This window comes from Schistocerca cancellata, chromosome 3, assembly GCF_023864275.1.
Source record: "Schistocerca cancellata isolate TAMUIC-IGC-003103 chromosome 3, iqSchCanc2.1, whole genome shotgun sequence".
NCBI lineage: Eukaryota > Metazoa > Arthropoda > Insecta > Orthoptera > Acrididae > Schistocerca > Schistocerca cancellata.
In genome coordinates this window covers 53,445,595-53,471,426 of record NC_064628.1, presented here as the reverse complement: position 1 = coordinate 53,471,426, position 25,832 = coordinate 53,445,595, and the positions used below count along the sequence as shown (strand labels likewise).

Sequence of the window (25,832 nt, the reverse complement as noted above, 5' to 3'; positions counted from 1 at the left end):
ATTCATATAAAAGGTATCTTCTCTCAAAAACTATTAGGAATAAAATTTAGAAAGAAGAAGAGGCTTGTAGGTTATACATTTGTAACTACTTGAACAGAGGGATCCCTAAAATTATTTTTATTAGTTTTGAGTATACAGTTATTTCAGTAAAACATTAAAACAAAAACTGCCTACACTTTTTGATTTATGTCAGGCCCTAACTTCTTTGATTTTTACAAAATAACAAATCCCCCATGTTAAAATATGGACAACACTCGAATAAGTATACCCTGCGATTTTGAACAAATTAGAAGCTGAGAAAAAGTACACTTTACTCCTAAAAAAACAGAAGTTCTCGGAAATGGCCATTAAAGTCCTCAATGCATCCCAGCTCTGTATGATGGCTTGTCTGCATCCTCTTCCATCTCATCTTGCAAATTCCTTTTTCCTGCTTGTCCACACTGTCTTGACCTGTTTTCAAGGTATCTAACAGCTCTGTCTAATGCTCTAACTCTTTCAGCTAAATTTAACACTTAAATAATGGAAAATCCAGGATGGAATAATGACAATGTTCGAAAAGGACAATTGTTACTCACAACATAGTTGTGATGCCTATCTGCAACTCAGCATCTACAATATATGGTACGTAGCAACTATCATTTCCATTAAATTTAACGGTGAAAGAATAAACAGTTTGTAGAAGTCTCTTCAGGACTTCATACCTTGCAAGATTTCCTTCATTGAACATTGCCACTCCATCAGAGACTCCAAAATGCAGTGTCACCTGACCATTGGAGGGATTTTACTGGGAGTTATGGAATCCAGTTGATTTTGGCCCCATTGCACTCAACTTTGTTGATCCCACATGCTGGCGTAACATGCTTAATAAGTTGTAATGTTTCCATTTGAAGTCTTCATTGGTCTTTGTCATTGTGGTTCGTATGTCGATGGCAGACTGGCGTTGGATTACAATACAGCTGTTTGTTTCAATCATCATTATTCAAGTACTTGTTCATAACTGGTTTTAATACTACTAAGAGAGTGCAAACTGTTGCTTTAAAAACCCAGGGAGTGTCCACAAGAAAACAGTCTTTGAAATGGAGACTTATCGGCACAGGTATCAGTATTCGGTCTATTCTTGTTCTCTCAATATGTAAATGATACACTGTCATATATCCAAGCAGCAGAAATAGTTCAATTTGATGATGACAGAAGTAGTATCATGGACATGGCTAATACAGAAATCTCAACATCTGAAAAAATACAAATTATTTTCTTGAAAATTAATAACTGATTATCTGCATATGGACTGTCACTTAATTATGATAAAACACAATACATGCAATTCAGTACTGCACAAGGCCTGACCATGCTATCAGAAATAATGCATAATGATACAGGAATCAATGAAATAGATTAGTCAAAATTCTTAGACATTTAATTTTTGATCTTCATTGGCTGAGACAAATTTGCTGGTGTTTCAAAAAGAATAAACATCTTTCAAATGTATATATTTATTAAAATGTTAAGACATACAACTGTGAAACTTGGGACACATTTACATATCTCTCGCGTTTAGATTATGAATGATCAATATATCCTCCATCAGCAACATAAACAATATTACATCAGAACTCCAATTACTCCCCTACTCGGGTAAGCATGTATATTATCACTGATGTTAAGCCAGTATAGATCCAGTTCTTCAACTCCTCCAGGTTCAGTGGTACTATTGGCACATCAACGTTATCCTTAACAAAAACCCACAAGAAAAACCACAGGGAATCAAGTCCACTGACCATGGAGCCCAACTGAGAAGTGGTAATTTGCCAGCTGTTTGAAAACTAAACCAACAGTTTGATAGAGTTTCATTCATATACTCATGCACTTGGTGACTGCAGTGAAAAATTAAGTTGTCCTTGTTCAGCCTCGGAACCAGCCACTTTTATAACATCGTAAAATCCTACTGACTGTTAACCGAGTTTCCATCAAAGAAGAATGGGCAGTAAACAGACAAGTGGGATATTGCACAAAATGAATTGATTTGGGAGAACCTCCTACATGTTCAGTGTGTCCATGTGGGTTCTGTACGCCTCAGATTCAAACATTGTGTTTGATTACTTTCCCGCTAAGATGGAAAGTCACTTCATCACTGAAGATGATTTGCTGTGCAAAAGTGTGATCATTGACAACATCATTCTGAAACTCATCAGAAAATGCCACGTTTGCGTTTGTCATCGTGATGCAGAGCCTGAAACAGCTGTAACTTGTACAGCTTAATAACCAACTGACATCATAAGATATGCCAAATTATTGTTGTAGGCAGTTAAAAGTCCCGATCACAAGAGCTGATATTGCAGGACTATGTTGGGAAGCCGTTTGAATCCACGTGACATTTTTGTCGGAAACATGAGGGCAGCCAGGACTCTTTCCTTTACATACACATCCTGTGTCTACAAACTGTTCACACCATCTGTACTTATTCCACCCATTTGGAGGATCAGTTTGGCACACCAACCAGAAACGTCTTTGCACTGTCCTCACGGAGTTACACTTTGCAAATTACAGAACACAAATGATTACTGCTGTGGAATAGCCGTTTTACAACAGGTAACTAAGCAAACAGAAGACAATGCCTAGCAGGAATGTATATAAACTAGACAATGTAAAATGGTTCAAATGGCTCTGAGCACTATGGGACTTAACATCTATGGTCATCAGTCCCCTAGAACTTAGAACTACATAAACCTAACTAACCTATGGACAGCACACAACACCCAGCCATCACGAGGCAGAGAAAATCCCTGACCCCGCCGGGAATCGAACCCGGGAACCCGAGCGTGGGAAGCGAGAACGCTACCGCACGACCACGAGATGCGGGCACTAGACAATGTATTCATTCCTCCAATAACCTAGCCATGGTAAAGCTATAAATACTTTCTAATATGTATATAGTTTTTTTAAACATCCTGTACTATCTGAGGGGGTGCAAACTGTTGTATTAAGAAACCTAGGCAGTGCACACAGTGAAGCATATTTAAAATGGAGAATAATCAATATTAGGTCCACCTCTTAACCTGCCTTTCGCCAGCACATACCTCTCACTTTACAACCTCACAGAAGTTGTTCTGTGTCTTGTGGCACTAGAACTCTCGGAATAAAGGATACTGTGGAAAAATGACTTAGCCATAGCCTAGAAAACTGTTTCCACAATCAGTCTTTCACTCTGTCTGTGTGGTACACATTTTTAGTCTATCAGATTCACTTCTTTATCGATTGGGTATTTGGATAATAGGCACAGTACATTTATTCCCTCACAAAGTTGTCAAAAATTTACTGCAGTTCAAATCAACAGTAACATTCATAAATACCACAGTAGAAAATGCTATCCGTCATTCAGCCTAACATACTCAGACAAAAATATCTGCCTTCCGAGTTAATTCGCTCTTAAGTTAGCCAATCAGGCTGTTGCATGTGTAAATTTGAGCAGCCCATCAGACGAAATTAGTGTCAGTTGTTACCATAGAATAGATGTTGCACACGAGACTGCTCAGCCTTTGGCTTGGGTCTGATCCTTACTACTGTCCTATTTCCAATTTTTGTATCGCTCTCTTGCTCAGTTATAGGAAACTGATGAAGAACATATTTGGCGACACCATCTCAGATGAGCTGCTTGAATTTACGTACACAACAGCCTGACTGGCTAACTTCAATACAAATTCCCTTAAAAATGGCACAATGTACCAATTTTTTTCTTAAAAGTTATTTCTGAGAACAACCTACCCTGGAACATCCTTACAAGCTTTTGAGACTTTTTCTGACCACCCTATAAAATAATATATAAGTATATGTGGCATCTCAGAAAATGGCTGGGTAGTTTGTTTACAATTAATGTTCAAAGAAACAATGTTGGAAAAATATGGAAATCTGATGTAAAAGTTTTCCAAGGATTTTTCATAATTTTCGTAAATGCCTAACTCAACAACAATGTCTGAAATCACGTCATTCTATATTTGGCAGTCAACTACCTTCAGCAAAGACTGTTTAGTATAGTGGTTTGCAGGTTTTTGTTGCGAGTCAGGCTTCCAGTGATGAATTTAGTCCAACACAATTGAAGATGGTTGGCATGTGACTTACTGTGAAATGGAGGCATAATAGACAAATTGAAACCAGCAGTAGATTTGATTTTGAATGAATATTTAACCCTGAAGATGATGTTTTCAGCACAATTTGACCAAAGCTCAAAAAACAGGCTTGTCAGCTGGCGTAATGAAATGCTCAGAAAATTTGAGAGAGGAAAGTTAAATCTGTATACAACACTGTAACAGGAGACAAAACTTGGAAAAGTCATACTAGAGCAGTCATTCACGAAGTGCCTATTTATGCTCTTGTGCATCATGAACCACATGGTCATAAAAATCATCATATCTCCTAAATGATTCAAGATACCGAAATGAGTTTTTCGCCTTTCTTTCAGTAAATGATAGCAGGCAATGCGGCACATGTTGTTTGATAAATGCTATAAACTATTTTATTCGCTGAGATATGGAACACCCATAGCACTGTAGGAAAATCTAAGAGGCGCACATATAGATGTCCACAACACCTGGGGAATGGTGTAGCAAGATGTATACACATGCTCACAGCAGTGAAAGAGTTAAAGAAGCACTCATCAAACACTAGTAAGGAGGTATTTAACTAGTACACCACACTGGGAAAGTATATAGATCAAACAGTGCCTATTTTGATTGAGCTGCCCTGGTAATTCCATTAACAAGTCTCAGTTCATACTAAAAGAAAAACTGTTTTTCATTTGTGCATTTATTATACATATATAATCAAAACATAAAAATTTAACAGCAATCATTGTTACAATCAACAAAACATAATTAAACAATCTCATAAACTGACATACCATAAAGTCCAGCTATCGAAAGCAAAGGCGAGGTTGATAACTCATAAATACATATATCAGTCCAATCTGTTGTGCTAGCAACAGTAAGAGTATTATATTTTGCTTTACATAAAAAAGACCTAAAAGTCTCAATACAGATAAATCACATATTCACATCAGTGTCTGGTAACTTTCTCACTGCAGATGCACGCCTCCACTTCAATCGAATTGAATGAAAAATCGTGCTGAAAAATACATATCATGTCTTATTACAGTCACATCACAAAACTGTTTTACTTGAAAGGGCAGAAGCACCCACAATGGACTCTGAATTTTTAGTCACCACAGAATAGAATCAGAAGTACTGCCACTTTCCAAGAATGGCATCCTTGATGGCATCTACATACTGAGCTGGCACCCAGTACACCCAGTATCTTGAGGCCTCTGTTGGCCCAAGCTGAATTCCCTGCAAGAATAGTTTTTGAATGTCACTAGCACATTTTAAAACTGTTCTGGCTCACAGATAATTTAAAGGCTATGGCTAAATATATTCGGGTAAACTGCCAAATGAATACTCCACTGTCTGGCAACTTGTACACTGTAAAAGAACTTCCAAATCCTTTAAAACTATTTATTGGTCTAGAAATTAAATCCAGAACCTTCATACAATGATCTAACCAATTTAACTATTCTACTGACACATTTAACAGTCTGATTAATGGTTAAATCTGCTGGTATCTCTCGCTTACTTTCCAAAATTCCTCTGCGATAGAGTGACGGATTCCTGGTGTGTGTGTGTGTGTGTGTGTGTGTTTGTAGGGGGGTACATTTTCTTTTCTGAACAATGTAACTGTGTAACTGTCTTCTTGTCGTGTGTATCTGCCATTCAATGTGTCAGCTTTACTGTGAGTAGCAATCTATCTTTGTCCGTAATATTGTTCACACAAATTATGGGATTTTTGTGTTTGATTGAACTATAACTCATCACACGCCAGCGATAAAAAAACGTCTCTCCCAGAATTTCTGTCTGGCGAGTATATCTGGCAGAAAAAGGACATTAAAGAGTGGCACTCTGGCAACACTGTAACAACATGTATTGTAGCTACATCTGAGAGGACAGTTTAATCCTGCTGCACAGTTGACACAATGGCTAGAGTTTTGGGTTACCATGCAGAAGGCTGAGGGTTCTATCCTGGGTTGGGGTGCATTTTTTTTTATTCGTTAATTTCATTCTGACATTTCATACTGTAAAATACACCATTTCTTATGTCATATGTACCCTAAGTTTATAACATTTTGTAATGCTGAACACAACAAATACGTGGTTAGACAAATAAGAAATAGACAGTTGAAACAATTAATGGGACCATGGTGATAACAGATACAAATACACTACTGGCCATTAAAATTGCTACACCAAGAAGAAATGCAGATGATAAACGGGTATTCATTGGACAAATATATTATACCAGAACTGACATGTGATTACATTTTCACGCAATTTGGGTGCATAGATCCTGAGAAATCAGTACCCAGAACAACCACCTTTGGCCATAATAACGGCATTGATACGCCTGGGCATTGAGTCAAACAGAGCTTGGATGGTGTGTACAGGTACAGTTGCCCATGCAGCTTCAACGCAATACCACAGTTCATCAAGAGTAGTGACTGGCGTACCGTGATGAGCCAGTTGCTCGGCCAACATCGACCAGACGTTTCCAATTGGTGAGAGATGTGGAGAATGTGCTGGCCAGGGCAGCAGTCGAACATTTTCTGTATCCAGAAAGGCCCCTACAGGACCTGCAACATGCGGTCGTGCATTATCCTGCTGAAATGTAGGGTTTCGCAGGGATCGAATGAAGGGTAGAGCCACGGGTCGTAACACATCTGAAATGTAACGTCCACTGTTCAAAGTGCCGTCAATGCGAACAAGAGGTGACCGAGACGTGTAACCAATGGCACCCCATACCATCACGCCGGGTGATACTCCAGTACGGCGATGACAAATACACGCTTCTTAAGTGCGTTCACCGCAATGTCGCCAAACACGGAAGCGACTATCACGATGCTGTAAATAGAACCTGGATTCATCCGAAAATATGGCGTTTTGCCATTCGTACACCCAGGTTCATCGTTGAGTACACCATCGCAGGCGCTCCTGTCTGCAATGCAGTGTCAAGGGTAACCGCAGCCATGGTCTCTGAGCTGATAGTCCATGCTGCTGCAAACGTTGTCGAACTGTTCGTGCAGATGGTTGTTGTCTTGTGAAAGTCCCCATCTGTTGATTCAGGGATCGAGACATGGCTGCACAATCCTTTACAGCCATGCAGATAAGATGCCTGTCAACTTGACTGCTAGTGATACGAGACCATTGGGATCCAGCACTGTATTCCGTATTACCCTCCTGTACCCACCGATTCCATATTCTGCTAACAGTAATTGGATCTCAACCAATGCGAGCAGCAATGTCGCGATACGATAAACCGCAATCGCAATAGGCTACCCTCCAACCTTTATCAAAGTTGGAAATGTGATGGTACGCATCCAGCCTTGTGTGAATGCTTTGAAGAGCTAATCATTGGCATATCACAGCATCTTCTCCCTGTTGGTTAAATTTCGCGTCTGTAGCACGCCATCTTCGTGTGTAGCAATTTTAATGGCCAGTGGTGTAGTAACTGAGTTTGGACATTATTTGCAAAGCACGTTGCTAGTCCTACTGGTAATGTAAGGCCCTAACGAAATGTAATGGACCTGAACGAAGCAAGAATAATAGTTGGTACTAATCTATGTGACCATTAGAGCAGGGTACAAGGAAAACAGGTTTCGCTTCTAGTAGAGGAAGTGGTGCAAATAAATTTGATCCCATGATGTGGAAAGGGCATCTTTCAAAGCTGAATAATGTTTCATTTCTATGATTGCCGCATGTAAGTGCAAATGTTTTCCAGAGGACCTGCTGCAATCGCTGTTGACGTTTAAGATGTCAGATACCGTACCACTTGGACTACATTTACCAAATAAAAAACATACGCTTGAACCCAGGATTGAACCCTTGACCTCCTACATATTAACCCAAAACTCTATCCACTGCGCACCAACAGTACAACACAAATACAATGTGTTGCCAGATTGCCACTCTTTAACTTCCTTTTTCTGCCGGATGTACTCGCTGGACGAAATTTTGTGACAGACAGTTTTTTTTATAGCTGGCATGTGAGGAGCCGCACTGCGAAGCCTGCGTGCGCGAATTTCGCTTCTCCCTGTATATATCTGTGTGTGTGTGTGTGTGTACCGGTATACACTCGCACACACACTCATATGCAACTGCGCATACAAAGACTGTGTATGTGCGGTTGGATATGGGTGTGTGTGCGAGTGTATACCTGTCCTTTTTTCCCCCTAAGGTAAGTCTTTCCCCTCCCGGGATTGGAATGACTCCTTACCCTCTCCCTTAAAACCCACATCCTTTCGTCTTTCCCTCTCCTTCCCTCTTTCCTGATGAAGCAACCATTTGTTGCGAAAGCTTGTGTCTCTATCGACCTGCCAGCGCTTTCATTTGGTAAGTCACATCATCTTTGTTTTTAGATATATTTTTCCCACGTGGAATGTTTCACTCTATTATATATATATATATATATATATATATATATATATATATATATATATATATATATAGAGGGAAACAAAACAAAGATGATGAGATTTACCAAACAAAAGCGCTGGCAGGTCGATGACACACAAACATACACACAAAATTCGAGCTTTCGCAACCCCTGGTTGCTTCATATATATATATTTTCCACGTGGAATGTTTATATGAATATAATAGAGGGAAACATTCCAGGTGGGAAAAAAAAATCTAAAAACAAAGATGGTGTGACTTACCAAACGAAAGTGCTGGCAGGTCGATAGACACACAAACATACACACAAAATTCAAGCTTTCGTAACCAATGGTTGAAGAGGGAAGGAGAGGGAAACATGAAAGGATGTGGGTTTTAAGGGAGAGGGTAAGGAGTCATTCCAGTCCCGGGAAAGGTTAAGTCTTTCCGCTCCCTTAAAACCCACATCCTTTCATCTTTCCCTCTCCTTCCCTCTTTCCTGATGAAGCAACCTTGGGTTGCGAAAGCTTGAAATTTGTGTGTCTTTTATTGTGCCTAACAACAACCAACGCTTTCTCGCTTGGTAAGTTACAGCATCTTTGATTTTATATGAGATGTCCAATATGGAGTACAAATATGCAGTTTTAATTCCCAAGGACTTTAACTGTGGCATTTAGCAGCAAGCAGAAATTGTGTATAAATAAATAAATTTGGGATTTAACAAGCAAGGAACACAAACTGATACAAAGAGTGTCAAGATTGTTTCATGCTGCAAGAGAGTTATGTCTTGATCAACAATTTGTACAACAAGGCGTTGACAGAGAGAGAGAGAGAGAGAGAGAGAGAGAGAGAGAGAGAGAGAGAAAGTGGCCACGTGAGTGCAGCCTTATACAGATAATGTTGACATGTTACCTTTTAGCAAATAATATAGATTTTATCACTGTAAAGTATTTTCAGGAGTCAGCAAAAGTCATTACAAAATTATACTGCTTCCATTTATAACAGCACACTTTCTTCAGTACCTTGACAGATAAAATCTTAGTGAATGTGAGCAAGAAAATATTTGCTACTCGAAACAAAAATCTCAATCTATTTAGAAAATATGTACCAAATCAACATTATGAACTAGTATCTTCTATAATTTTTGTGTCTTTCGGTGACTGTGAAATAAAATCATTAAACATTGGAGTGATATATTTTAAGATGTAACCTAGGAATTTTCCAAATTCCTGTGTGTAGTAACAAAACAAATAGGCTACAACTATGAAGATATAATGAATGAAATGAGGCTATTACCATTATGTGATACTCATCATGGCCATCAATCGGCTCACTAACAACTGCCTTAATTGATGTCATGGGTATCTTGTCAGTGCGTTCTTTAGTGCCAATCCACACCTGATCTTGCTCCATTTTGAAAGTGAGACGTACCTTTCCACCAGATTTATTTAACATTCCTGACAGAGGAAATGGTGGCAATGGATCCTAAAGAAAAAAAAAAAACACCCTTTTAAATACAAAACAGATCATGAAGGTGATCTTAATGAAAACTGCATTTATCTGAAAGTATGAAAAACACAGAACAGATTTAGAATTTCCTAATATTATGCAACTTTCTTCATTTTATAGATTAATTACTACAGCATCACAATCAGCAGTTACCTGTAACTACATCACTCATCAAATGATAACACAATGTATACATGTATGCCATACTCCTTCAAAAACAATTTAAGATTTTTTCATATTTATTTGTGAACCAAACTAACATGAACATTCCCAACGAACATCTAGATTATGATTTGATATCTATCACCAACAAATGGTTGATCTTTTCAATACAAACAACTTCCACTCATTCACTGATGCAAATGTGAATGAACACAGATAGTCTAGCACAAGAAGGAAGTTTCACAAGAAATAAACTTTCTACACCATATTATCCTTCACTGTCACTATTTCTACCAGCTGGCAGGTGAAACAAATAAGGTCTGTGTCTTGGAACAGAAAGAATTCAAATGCAGTTCAAATTTCCTGTACTAATGAGATATTTTGGCAGGTGTAAAATGAACCTTTAAATGAAGTAACACATAATGAAATACACAATAATTAAAAGACCATCACTTCGGTGTGGGGTGGGGTGGGGTGGAAGGGGGGGGGGGGGGGGGGAGACCATTTGAAGTTAATCAGAAAGAAGATAAGGCATAAGGATTTCCAGTCAGATGAAGGAGGTGTAGTTTCAGCAGCAGCACAAAATGGTGTAACAGGAGCAGAGCTACTTATAAATAGGAAGAGTGGTAATTACCATATTTACCTAAGTATAAAACGACCCTCATTATAAGACAACCCTCTTTTTTTCCATGAGGCTTATTGAGAAAAATTAATTTTTAACATATTTTGGGTCTAAAAAGTTAATATTATACATATTCTACATTTATGCCATTTATTATCTACATTTAGATAATATTATGAGAAATAAAATGAAAAAGAAATTATTTACATTAATTTGTAAGGTGTTTTCTTTTCTAAATTTTTCACTTACTATCCTTGTCACCAGTGGTATCACTATTTTTAATCTTCGTCATACTCAAAGCACAGCTGTGAAATTTATAGTTTTGTTGTCACAAATATTTGGCTATTTCTTCTGAATATGTGGCAATTTCTGCGATTGTGGTTACTGTGGGACCTGGGAACACAGCTGTTTATTCCTATTACATGTTCGATTTCACTTCTATACTGACATGGGAATGTTACAATGTCTCTTGCTTCAAAATATATCATCTGCCTGCTGCTCTCTCTCTCTCATTGGCTGTGTAGAGCCAACAGCTGACACACCCCCTTTCATTCCTGTCATGTGTCACGATGAGCATAGATGACACTGCAGCATGAAACAAGTAAGACCACCACGGGCCCCCATCTAGACTTTTATCGTCTCCTGCTGTGTTCAGGTAAACTGCAGTTTAAACAGATTTAGGGATACTGCAGTTTAAACATGGTAGATGTTCCTGAAACGTTAAACTAGCAGTATAGATTCCCACGGTTGGCAACACAACGTAATTTGCTACCTGCTCACTTCCTCCTCTGACCCTTTTGTGGTATTATGCTTTAGCAACTGAACACGGACTGCAATATCTTTTAGGGTGCAAGTCATATGTAATAACAGCAACTAGTACATAGGTAAAGATCGCAATCACGATTCAGCCCAATTCTCAAAACTGTGCTCGTCCCACCATTTACTGATGTCTGTTGGTACCATCTCCACACAACAGATTTAGCCGCTGTACTTTTTTCTTGTGACAACAATTAAAGTCATTTTAATATGATTTCTTTTGTTTCGTTCTCAATAAATTTTCTTTCTTGTTTCATCTGAATGTCAGCATCATGTTCTATAGCTGATTAAAAGCTGGAAACATTTTTACCTGGTATTCTAATAATGAACAGTGACCGACTTTCTCGTTTGCAACCCACTTAGTAAATCATGACAGTCTCTTGTAATCAAATAAAATATTGATCCAAGTTCAGAACCAAGGATTTTTTTTTCTTTTTTAAGGACAGCATTTCTGCTTTTGAATGTTTACTTAAAAAGCAGCATAATGTTTGTACTCATACATGTATGAGAACTTTTATTGCAAGCCTGCTCAAATAGAACAAGAGTTTGTAAGATGATAAAATTTTGTGCTGTTTCCTCCTGCATTTCACAAAATTTTAAGCACACCAATAGATTGTTGTAATGGCTATATCATAGAGTCTCAGTGCTGAGCCAGTCAAATGCCACATGATTGTTCATGCAATGTCAATACTGCATTGAACGTTTCGGCATATCGGGAAATCCTGAGCCTGTTCGAAGGTGAGTATCATCAGCAGCAGTAGTTTAATTTGCTAATATAAGATGATTCTTTACTTTTTGAACAACAAACTGGGGGGGAAAAAAAACTTGTCTTATAATCGAGTAAATGCATTATTGTGGAAAGTTCAGTGATACGAGTTGTTTTCATACAATACAATTCTATTTAAAGCAAACACGTGCATTTTCAACAGCAGGAAACGTCCAAGGAAGAAAGTCACACCCCAGAAACGGATGTGTGTGTTCTTTTGTTTAAAACATTTTCAAAAAAGAATGGTAACTGAAAAATAGACAAATGAAAAATTTGTGTGTTTGGAACCAAATCTTCTAATGCTGTCCTCACAGGGTGCAGGTGCACTTCCATTCTCTCTAAGGCAGCTGCAGCTTGTGTAGGCTACCTGTCAAGCATACCTACTGCAAGGGAGGGGGTTACAACAAAAGCTAGGAGCAGACAGACAGGAACTGGGAAACAAAAACTAAAAAACAAGACAGGATTAAGAAGGGGAACTAAATGGGCACAAGTGGTTGAATCATAGGAAATTTGCTATAGAAAACACTGTCCTCACTTTGGGATTTACTGATATTTTTGGTCATGCCAATCACATGAAATCAGCACACCGAGTGCTTTCTGTGTATTTGACAAATCTCCAACCTGCTACATCAATGTTTTACAGTTGGACAAGTTCTATGTGCTGACCAAGAAGCTGTTATTTAAAATCAGCCAATTTCCTTCATCAATGCAAATTAAGTTCCAAATAATTACAACATGCTTTACATTTATCAAACACAAACATTTTCCTGCAACAGGAAATTATGTCTGCTCATCTTGTTTTCAGTAGAAAGCTGGATCTGGAATCATTACTGACAAAATTATAGCAGCTTTATGTAAGTTAAGTAGATTACTTTATTGGAAATTTAAGTTGTTTTTTCTGAATATGGAAAATGGCAACTAAAAATAATAAATTTTCTCTGTACGAGGAATTTTTGGAGAAAGACATACGGTCAATAGCAGGCTAGTACTCATAATGGGGAATTTGCTTTGGCCACCAGATTCATATGCTGGCATAACAGTTGAAGCAAAACCAAGTTCACAGGTGCATGCTGGTTGACTTTCGAGGTCACCTGCAGAAAATATTAACAATTTTCATACGAAAGTTCCTCTTCGATTTGTTTGTTTGGCCAATGATTAATGGTGTTTGTTTATAAGCATGACCTCCAGAAACTGCCTTTGGCTGGAATGGGTATCCATGCTCAGATGTTGGAAGCAGCACACACAAAGTTCATTTAGAAGGAAATGTATGTCCCACTTGCCCTGTGTCATTCATCAAGTAGCACTACTGGCCAACCCTAGAGAAGGTACGGTGTTTTAAAGTTACTACCCTCATTTGCTTTGTTCACAACGAACCTTATGTATATTTTGCGAGCAATGTACTTTGGATGAAGAGGCACCACATCTTTATTATGTGATAATCTTACATACGTATGAGTTAACTTTATGTCCTCCTCACGGAGAAGACAAAAAGGATCAATACTGACATACTGGAAATATCAGTAGCCATCCTCCACACTAGTATCGCTATCCTAGTCTCTCTCTTTTCAAGTACCCAGCAGGAGAGGTCATGTTAGCAGTTATAAACAACCTGTTAACATACATAAACCTGGGATGTGGGTCACAGGAACAGCTTTACATTTGGCTAACTGTTTGGTGGGAGACACTAAGGCATAGGCAGTGTATCACGAAGAGTTAAGGAACGTGCAGAGATTTGAAATTCTGAAGGTAGGCTTGCTGCAGCAATATAGAAGCAGAAACAGCTGTAAGTATTGGGAACAGCTGAACAATTTGTCTCGAATACAAAAGGGAAGCCATCCAGAATTTTGTGGACAGGATTAGAAAGCTAAATGTCAAGATTTACAAGTTATTTAATCGGATAGACAAAAAATCTATTCACCAAGCGATGGCAGTACAAATGACTGTTGTAATTGGCAAGCTTTTGGAGCCAGTGGCTCCTCCTTCAGGCAGAAGGGTTGAAGGAGAAGGAAGAAGGGGAAGACTTTGGGAAATTCATCCAGAACCACAGGTCAGGGGAGACTTACCGTATGGTAACATCCGCATTACTCTTGTGAGTAAAAGAGGTCAAGCACTCTAATGTAAACATGTCAACATTTCCATAAAAGAACAAGTATTGAAAAAACTTAGTAATGTTGATTCCTAAGAATATATTAGCGAATTTGGGACATCAATGTCATTGGCACAACTGATTTTTTCAAGTTACAGCATCCGTTAAGGACTGGATCATATGAACTCTCTCTGGGTAATTTTCTTTCGATGAATTACTGCAAGACACTGATCACTGTGACACATGATGTAAATGTGAGCTGTGTTCTGTGCCACACTCCGTATTTTGTTTTGGAGATTTATGTAAGTGCAACGATATGATAGGTAACCCGATTTATGCACTACTGGTCATTGTCTCAACAGTGACATCAAGTTTAACAACTGTGTGGAAAAGCAATACACCCCTCCATCCAATGTTAATTCTTTCTCCAGTTTTGGTAGAGGCAGTCTTACAAACTGCAGAATTACTGCTGGCAGCAAGGTGGCGTAAACATATTGTAGTACTGCAGCCTACCATGCATGCGAATATATATAGTCGAAACTCTGGCGAACTCATAGTGTGAGTGCAGAGGAGTCATGGCTTGGCTCCTGTAGTGCATTTATCATGCAGTGTTGATGCCACAGCTGCGGGACGCAATTTAGGGTAAATCTGTCAAAGTAATTAAGACTCTTGCCACATAAGTTGGGTATTTCATATCGACATTGATGGCTTAGTACTGGCGATTTATTTCAGAATGATAATACCAAAATCATGTGACTTGACATAAGAACAATACACAGCATCAGACAGTTATGGGACAAGTAACATGCACTGAACAATTATCCATGTAAATATTAAAAGTGTGTGTGTGTGTGTGTGTGTGTGTGTGTGTGTGTGTGTGTGTGTGTGTGTCAGTCACTGACCAACAGAAAAGGGGAGAGGGAGATGCCCAATAAGCTGGAGCAAGTCTGCCCTGGTGACACCAAATGATGAAGGAATGTTAACAGTACAAAGGGAAAAGGTCAAGTTAGGAAGAAAAATGTGGAGTGCAACAGTTTGAAGCGGTTGTCAGGGAGATGGGTTGACTACGAATGTCATCCCAGATGAGCAGCATGACTCCCCCATGAGACGGAATGCTTTCCTCAGGGGGAAGATCAAAGTGGATCGAGGAGAAATGAGAGAGCTCAAAGCAGTCATGAAGATGCAATTTTGTTTCCTAGAGGCAGAGAACAAGTAGATGTTGCAAACATTCCACTGGAGGAGAGTCATGACGAGGAAAGTGGACAAGGGGAAAAATGAAGGGGTACCACTTTGGCAACTGGCAACTGCCAGCCTTTGAAGACTCACTGCTACAGATTGTCGCACAAATGACAAAATGGTAGACATTGAAATAGATGACAGAGGGATAGAAAAACAATTAAAAATCATTCAAAAGAGGAAATGCTGCTGGACCTGATGGGATACCAGTTCGATTTTACACAGAGTACGTGAAGGAACTTGCCCCCCTTCTTGCAGCGGTGTACTGTAGGTCTCTAGAAGAGTGTAGCGCTCCAAAGAATTGGAAAAGGGCACAGGTCATCCACGTTTTCAAGAAAGGACGTCTAACAGATGTGCAGAACTATAGACCTATATCTCTAATGTCAATCAGTTGTAGAATTTTGGAACACATATTATGTTCGAGTATAATGACTTTTCTGGGCACTAGAAATCTACACTGCAGCAATCAGCACAGGTTTCGAAAAAGACGATCGTGTGAAACCCAGCTCGCGCTATTCGTCCACAAGACTCAGAGGGCCATAGACACGGGTTCCCAGGTAGATGCCATGTTTCTTGACTTCCACAAGGCGTTTGATACAGTTTCCCACAGTCGTTTAATGAACAAAGTACGAGCATATGGACTATCAGACCAATTGTGTGATTGGATTGAACAGTTCCTAGATAACAGAACACAGCATATCATTCTCAATAGAGAGAAGTCTTCCGAAGTAAGAGTGATTTCAGGTGTGCCGCAGGGGTGTGTCGTAGGACCGTTGCTATTCACAATATACATAAATGACCTTGTGGATAACATCGGAAGTTCACTGAGGCTTTTTGCAGATGATGCTGTAGTATATTGAGAGGTTGTGACAATGGAAAATTGTACTGAAATGCAGGAGGATCGGCAACGAATTGACGCATGGTGCAGGGAGTGGCAATTTAATCTCAATGTAGACATAGAAAGGAAGATCCTTTATCATTTAGCTACAGTATAGCAAGTCAGCAACCGGAAGCAGTTAATTCCATAAATTATCTGGGAGTACGCATTAGGAGTGATTTAAAATAGAATGATCATATAAAGTTGATCGTCGGTAAATCAGATGCCACACTGAGATTCATTGGAAGAATCCTACAGAAATGCACTCCGAAAACAAAGGAAGGAGGTTACAGTTCAATTGCTCGCCCATTGCTTGAATACTGCTCACCGGTGTGGGATCCGTACCAGATAGGGTTGACGGAAGAGAGAGAGAAGATACAACGGAGAGCAGCGCGCTTCGTTACAGGATCATTTAGTAATCACAAAAGCGTTACGGATATGATAGATAAACTCAAGTGGAAGACTCTGCAAGAGAGACGCTCAGTAGCTCGGTACAGGCTTTTGTTGAAGTTTCGAAAACATACCTTCACTGAGGAGTCAAGCAATATATTGCTCCCTCCTACGTATATCTCGCGAAGAGACATGAGGATAAAATCAGAGAGATTAGAGCCCACACAGAGGCATACCGACAATCTTTCTTTCCACAAACAACACGAGCCTGGAATAGAAGGGAGAACCTATAGAGGTACTCAAAGTACCCTCCGCCACACACCGTCAGGTGGCTTGTGGAGTATGGATGTAGATGTAGATATAGATGTAGATGCTGGGGGATCCTGCTCCATGAGATCTACAAAGGCGTCGGCATTTTCCTTCTGTCGGTCTGTGGAGTCCAGCGCAGAAAAATGGTTGGAGGTGCGCACCAGCAATAGAGAGGTCAGCCAGGCAATGGTATCACGTGGCAACACCGTTGAAGAGGACCTTCAAGTCGGCAAAGGAAGAAGACCACTTGCCTTTGTTTTGTTGGAGCACTTCCGGTTGGCTCGAGGGATGTAAGAAGTCTTCACGGGAGTATTCCTTCTGCCGTTTCCAGCTTGCCAGTTCTGTAGCAGGTGACTTTGCCCTGTGAGGTGATAGTTTAATGGGTTGTTGCACAGCTGAGGGAGCTAGGGACGCTACCATGACACTGGGCAATTTTACAACTGCAATGCTGAATTAGATGTCACATGACCACCTTGCCACGTCCTTCGTGGAATGAGATGTAGCAAGAGCAGTACTTTTAAGTGCCAGATGGTAGAACGTAGGATATCCTAGGATATCCGACTCACCAAGAACTTGCAAGCGACCGGGTGGGGCACTTTTTCCTTCACCCGGACCTCCTGGATGGCCGTTCATCGAGATACAAGGGACAATCTCAGGAAGAGGTGGCCTGGTTGCCATTGCAAATGATACAGCAGGGAGCAGGGGAGGGACAATCGCCCTCGTGAGCATCCCTACCACAGGTTACACATTTGGGCCGGTGTCAACAAGACATTCGAGTGTGGTTGTAACAATGAAGCAGTGCATCAGGTTCGGAATGTGTGGTCGAACTGTGATAGCTTCATATCCTGCTTTGATCTTGGACGGAAGCACCACTCCATCAAAAATGAGAAAAAGAATGCATGTGGGCACTAGGGATGCATCCACCTTTTTTATCACCCAATGGACTGCAATGACACCCCGATCGGAGAGGTATGTTTGGATTTCTGCCTTGGTCACACCATCGAGCAGCCTAGTGTGAATAACTCCATGGCAAGAATTCTGGGTTCGATGGGTCTCAACACAAACAGGATAGCCATGGAGGAGCAAAGCTGCAAGCAGTTGCTGTGCTTGAGAATCACAAGTAGTCTCTAAAACCAAAGTGCCATTGCGTAAATGAGAGCAGGATTTCACAGGGCCAGCAATTCTGGGCCAGCAATTCTATCATCTTTCTGAGTAACAAGCATATTTACTGTAGCAAGGGACTCACTGCCTTCAGCACATGAGACCATGTGGAAATATGGTGCAGCTGGGAGAATCTTTGAATCATTAGCCTCATTCCGTTTACATTTAGTAGACAATGACTGTGAAGAAGATGATTGGCTCACAGTGAGAACATTCCCCACGACTGCCAGTATCTCCCCTGCCGCGCTCCTTCTGCCCCCCCCCCCCTCCCTCAAAGGGGATGCACTGGTTTTCAGCCGTCGGCACACACACCGTGCATCTGAACGTTGAGCGTGCCGAGTTTCTGATGTCATAGCGTGGAATAGCACGTATGGGAGTCTCCCTTCAGAACAGAGTTGTGAGGCACCATACTGGCATTCATTTCAAGCCTATATGTATATGTGCCGTTTCTGAGCACCAGCAAATTGGAGAATCACTCTAACATCTGTTGTTAACAGTGTGAGAAAAAAAAGGGGGGGTGGGGGGGGGGGGGGAGAGAGAGAGAGAGAGAGAGAGAGAGAGAGAGAGAGAGAGAGAGAGAGAGAGAGAGACATCTTATTAGACATGCAGCACGGAAGGGAAAAGATGCTGCAAAGGCAGGGGCTCCGTGGTAGCCAAGCCCGAACCCACCAAAGAGCGACGAGCCTCGCGGGGAGAGGAGGGGGGAGGGGGGGGGGATCAAGAACTGTGTCGCTCATCTAAATTTTGTTGTTTGAATAGTGGATTTTTAGTGTGTGTGGTCCTGGCATTTGAACCGAGTGATTGTTTGACAATCCATTCCAACAGACTACGTAGTTGAAATGACAATGAGTAATTACACTCATAATGTAATGTTTTAGTTCTAAATAGGAAGGCCCAAAACTTGAAGTGTCTGAATATCAGAATGTATAGGGATCTTGCCAAATAACAATGGACCTCATTGTGTATCCCCAATCCGCCATGACTACTTAATGTTACAGGAACAAATCTTTAGCTGGCTGTGAGACAAGCAAGAGAACTGACACCATGGGGAAACCATATACATAGGGTTTAGGCACGCAGTCATAAAAATGTAACCCTCATTCCTGTTTCTGTAACTTTGTGCTGTATTAAAAGTGAGAAGGATCAGTTATTTTCAGATGTTAAAACATGCCATCTTGCAGCGATTTTTCATTAAATCCAAAATACAGCCTTTTATTGCTACAAAAATTACTCCACTTACAGCATTCTTAATAAATAGTAATTACATATTATTTGAAGGTCATCAACTTTAACATAAATGTTCAACACCATACTAAACAAACATATGCATAAAAATAATGTGGGTTAGTGCTAAATCAAAGACACACAGCTGAAAAATCATAAGTAGAGGCGAACGAAACCTGAAATCAATTTGGAAGCTGTATGAAATATTCAAAGGAAACATACACAACATAGCTGAAGTTTTACGCACCAAGTACAGGGAATTCACAGAGAAATAGGCCACATTTCTTTTGTTCTTCACTACCACCCCCAGCACTGACGCCAATAGTAAACAGAGACATAAATCAACAGTTATTAAGAAGTTTCAGATCAAGCAATTGTGAGGAATTTTAAAGCAGTCTTGAACAATGGATGCATCCAGTGACCGGTCGATTGGCACCGTAGGACCTTTTGAGGCCTGTTCAGATGGAGTTTAGTTATTACATACTGGAGCAAAATGTCAGAACAGGAAAATGAAAATTATGTTTATTAATAGTGATATCAGGGATCTCAAAACATTACCCAATTAGATCTCACCTTTGCATTTTTTATTCCAGGCATTGCATCTTCTGGAACACCTTTATCCAACACCTTCCGATGTTGTTTCTGTTTGCAAAACGGCTCCTTGCTTGTGGATACAGCTTTCTCTTCTAGCAATTCCTATTAACAAGAACAGTGTTACTTCTTATGATGACTAATGGATGTGCTGACAAATACAAATGATGCTTGCTTCAAAATCTATGGACAGAAAGGCAGTGGGAATTATGTATAGACAGACAGCTAAAGAGATTGCACGCACACATACCCTCACAAAGCTGTCAAGCTGTGTATATAAAAATAAAAAATAAAAACAATGGTGAAATATTCAAATAACTTACAAGAATGCATCTGAGTAACATCTGTGACAATAACCACTTTCTTGATAGGTGCACACTCAGCCATTTTCAATATACAAATGCACTGAGAAAATGTTGTGCAGGAAAATTTAAAACCTTGGTATGCAGATCACATGCAGAAATGTACAAACACACACACACACACACACACACACACACACACACACACTTTAAACACTACTGCCATCACAAAACTAGAGATGACCAATGTCAGAAGTTACTGATAATGAATATTAATAAACTTCTGTTGCTCTGTTGTTTGACCAGAGATAGAGCAGGATTTCAAGCAGAATATAAGCAAAATCTCCATCTCTATTTACAAGGTTACATGTTAATTTGATTTGAGCTGCTTCCTTATCAATATTATCCCAATAGCTGGAAGAGCATGCCTGAATCTCACTATTGTGATATTCCATAGGATGACTTGTTCCAAGACAAGTATTCTGCAACAATAGATTTGTTCAGCTGTTTTAAATGTTCGATACTTATGCTCAGTACACCATTCGTCCACAGTCATACTAGTTTGACCAATATACAACGTATTACAATTGCAATGAATGCAATAGATACACACAGCAAAATCATCCTTTAAGTTCCTAAAAAGGCTATAATATTGGATTTTGGTCAAAAAACACATTTCACATCATTTTTCTGCAGAACATGACCAACCTTGTTGGAAATGCTTCCTGTGTAAAACTAAAAGGCCATAGTCTACAGTGCAACATTGTTATTATCACCTCTCACAAGATTCACTGTTGGTCACTGGTGCAAAGTGCGACTGCTCTGTCTTTTGCTGTAGCCATTCTGATGGAAGGTCGGCTTCGAGATGATGTGGGCCTTACAAACCAAGGTACAAAGAACCCCTTCATGCTAAAGCAAATGGTGACACAACTGTCAGCCTATGGATACAAATTAATGCGTACTGGCTTAACTATCAGCCTGTATATACTAACCAGTGCGTGTTGGCTTACTATGAACGGCATAGTGAATGACAGATCAGTTGCACCAACCATCAATTGTGAATTCGGCGAGTGATGTTAATAATGATGTGGCACCAACGTCAATTGTCCTTTTGCCTGCACAGAATATACTTCCTACAGCATTGCTAGTTTTCTGTGGAAATATGATGTGAAATGTGTTTTTCGATCACCACCTATGATTACAGGGTGTATACGTGGACAAGGAAAAAAAAATTCCTGGAATTTTGCTGGTTAAAAAATACACTTTTTCATGTTAAGTGACAGTATACTTTCCTTCAGAATCGGAAAACTTATCAATCCTTTGAATGATCAAGGTTTTGTACACTAGCATAGAACCTCCCGCCCCTTTAAGAAACAAACCCCAGAAAAAAATGAGTTTTCGAAAGACACTTGATTTGCAGCAACAAGTATGCTGCATATTTTCGTATTACGAATGTATATAATCAAATTCCACCAAACACAACAGAATGTTTGTTCCCAAAGCATTGAAATTGGAGATCACGATGTGCTTTTGTAAGCCAATCATAGCTCATGTCATGTGATCTCGCCAGCCGATGGTAGCATATACTCATCGCGTTTACATGGAGCACCCAAAACTGGATTTTGTAAAGTGATCTCCCAATACTGCTTGAGGGTGGTCAAGTAAACATTTCAAAATCTATTCTGTAAATCCACTTCTGGTTGCCAGTTTTCCAATTCCACAATTGATTTTCGCTCCCACGTAAACGCAGTCGGTATTGAAACGTGATTGGAGTGTAAGGTTTTGTCTTGTTTTTCAAAATTTTGGCAAATATTGACAGAGTGGCTCTTTGTACAGTGAAGGATAAGTGGAAATATTAGACTGAAGCTGTTTATACCTCATCTAATTGAAGAGAAATAGTCATTGTGCTGACTAAATCATCAACTATGTCTGCTGTTTTCCAGGCGCCGTAGTTAACTGGTCTAGCAAATCCGCTTCAGACAACAAAAAATGGTTTCAGAAATTCAGTTTTTGTCTTTCAGAAGATGTGTCGCATGTAAATGTAGTGATTCAGAGCATAGGACACGTGATGTAGTCAGCCTATAGCAACATCACTCTTAAGCAGCGCGAACAGACAAATAGAAAAAGTTATTGGTATAAACTAACACACATAGTGTAGCTACAAGAAAAGCTAAGCTTTCACATATAATATTTGTCTTTTTTGCATGTGTTACACTTCGATACATCACACAAATGTGCCAGTAAAATGTTAAGTAATGCCACAAATGTCTGGTCTCTAAATTCTTCTAAGTGGCTGGCCCTCAAAGTGTTAAGCTTTAAATGAGAATCAAACGGTCCACGATTTAAGAAACTCAAAGCACTTTTGCACATGTAACATAACTCGTATTGCGTAAAATGAAATGTACTCTGAAAGTAACGCTTTTAAAACTACCAATCACAATGTTTTCCCGCGACCTATTAGACCAGAAAACAGCATTATTGTGCCTGTGCAGCTATGATGATGTAGGTAGTCCATATATTCGTACATATATAGCATTAAGAGACCTTACATTGCGTAACAAACAAAACAAAACAAGACATCAGAGGATACTCCATGAGCATCAGAATTTCGTAAACAATAATTAGACTTAAATAGCACATTCGTATGTCCAGATTCACAAAGACGTACGCCCCAAGCTGATATTAATCTTTTCGGTGTGGTTTTCGGAATGCAAATTTTCTTTGAGTACCAGTACCATATTATCTCATGTTTAGTTCTTTATTATGGCATAATGCCATACGTCCCAAAAGATAACAATGTGCACTTGAAATTCTGCAAACATTTGACACTATAGCGCGCGTCATTAACAACGGTGGCCGAGTTTAGGTTCGTTCTGCACATCTGACGTCACAAAACACAGTCAGCCAATGAACAGACAACGACGTTGCCAGAGCTCGACTGCAGTGCAGAGCACGGATGAGTGTCTTCAGTTTTAGAAACATTCAGTCATAAATAAAATAACTGAACAAAAGCAATGTCTTGATAGCACACTTTCTTTTATAGAAAGTTTGGAAAAAGCATTCTTTATACCAATTGCTCCATATTCTATTAATCAATTAAACCAAAAAGCAATAAGCCTCCTAATTCAGGTGATAGCAAGGAAAGGTGTTTGTATCATTCTCATGAAACACTTTTTCGCAATAAAGAACAGCGGTAATTGTTTATTTCCTATTGTACTTTGACGAAACATGAGTAATTCATAGTCATACCAACAGTGTTTATCGGTATTTTGCGTGACATCTTATAGTCCTCCAGAAGCTCAGGTGAACAACGAGCTGCCTTAGCATAATGGTCAAGGTGTTTGACTGCTAAGCGAAAGGTTCTGAGTTCAAGCCTTGTTCGGTGATTAATATTTTCTTTATTTAAAAACAACATCGAAGTGTCTTACTTCATGAATTTTATTCGCTTGAATATAATTTTTTTGTAATTTCTAGTACTTTGTCTCTTCATTATAAATTTTCGGTTTTTCTAATTTTGTCCTCCAATATTTCTTTTCACAAAAATTAAAAACAATGAAAAGGAACACATACAATATTCATGTTATCTGTTTTGTTTGTATATCTTCTCTTCCGCAGTCGCTGTTTTACTATTCATATTGAGATATATTCTTTTGCGACAGTATTAAAAGTATTATTTAGAGCAGAATTTGAAATACATTCCTCTTCTGTAACTGTAATAAGTCTCTTATTTAGACCAGACGTGTTTTTCCCTTTTGAAGCATCTCCAGTGGACAGTATTTTGTCTCCTCAATTGCCAAGTCACCTTTGGTAGTTTTGTGCTGCGGTAACACAATATTCAACGTTTGTGTCGGCTTATCAGTGTTTTAGCAAATAAATGCTGTTTATGTGTGCCACACACAAAAATTATATTTGACATAGCTCAGAGCACTTCACGGATACACAGTATATTCAAGTCCTGTTTTTCTAAGTCCACAGTTTTGTTTAATGTATTTTGTCTACTTTCTTTTGATTGACTGAAGTGCTTTAAAATAAAGCCAAACACGCCCAGTGTAAATAAAACTTTTATTACACTCGAGAAAGATTGAATATTTCTCAATATTACATACGACACCTATCTGGTACTTAAATTAAATGAGATATTGTTAAACAGTAAATTTTATATGAAATTTAGGTATCTTGTCCACATTTCATTCTCAACATTGTAGCAACTAAAATCAACCATACGGAAAGTATACTCTACGGACTTTTACCTCTGCAAACTATTCAAAATTTCGTGCAATGGTTTACTACATTTAATGCTGCAAAATAACTGCATTGAACACCAAAACAAAATTAAGTCATTTATGGGGGGAGGTATCAGTCAAGAAGAAGTGTAAAAATCAAATTTTTGAGCCAAATACTTCTTGTGAAATTGAATGACAAGTGTGTCAAAGCAGTCGGAACACCATGCGTCTGCACAGGCGAGCAGTGCAGTAATGACAAAATGCGGGGAGCATGTCTCTGCAACAGCGAAAGGGATAACGTGGCCGTGGTGGCTTTACTTCATAAACTGCGCGCTCCTCCCTAAACGTAAGTTTGTGAACTATACTATACTATACTATACTATACTATACTATGGCGCTGCTTCTCATGGCGTGTGCGTCATTTGCAACTGGCAACGCAGCAACTCACGCATCTGAGCAGGCATGTGTGAGCCGCCAAGATAAAAGAATTGAACTATAGCCAATAGTGTTTCCAATAAACTGACTGCCTCTGAGGAAAAGATTAATTAAAGCCATTTTTTAAAATGAAATCAACAAAAATAACTTCAGTGTTCTGTAAGGCAATTAATGCCCAACTGAAAAAAACCTGGAAATAAAATCAAATCAGAAAACTGAAACTAATACCATATTATACCCTTCCATAATTACGTGAACATATTTAATTCACTTCATAGCTATGGGCCACAGAAATCAGTTTTGTTGTCATTTGACTTGACAGCTGTCAACCAAGAGGAAACAACAAAATCACTAAATGTAAACACGGTTCACGTGGAGACTACCCCTCACCTCACTACAAATCAGACTGCTCTGCATATGTGCGAATCTGGCAACTTGGGCGCGCAAAGAAAATGTTTCCGGGTAGCAACTGGCTGCTTGTTGCTACTGCTGGAACAGCTCGTGTCCAGTTACCTTGGATGCAGCTAACAGCCGCACTTCAAATAGCCAGAAGCAGGAGAAGGTACTGCTCATATGCGACTTAACTGCGTACACGCATAAGCATCTCTGAATAATTAATCTAATCTAATCTTCAGAAACGCTTTCCTTGCCA

General features: G+C 39.4%; 1 protein-coding gene across 1 annotated transcript in view; it reads right to left on the bottom strand.

The window, feature by feature from the left end:
- Nucleotides 1-4,788: 4,788 nt before the first annotated feature.
- The window catches only part of LOC126176950 (ubiquitin domain-containing protein UBFD1-like), a 52,639-nt gene continuing 31,595 nt past the window's right edge, over nt 4,789-25,832 (bottom strand). The window contains exons 4-6 of the mRNA XM_049924158.1: nt 20,203-20,325; nt 9,768-9,956; nt 4,789-5,339 (exon numbers count right to left, since the gene is read on the bottom strand). Of these exons, the coding sequence (XP_049780115.1) occupies nt 5,229-5,339; nt 9,768-9,956; nt 20,203-20,325 (423 nt within the window). The 3' untranslated portion in view covers nt 4,789-5,228. The remainder of the gene's footprint in view (nt 5,340-9,767; nt 9,957-20,202; nt 20,326-25,832) is intronic.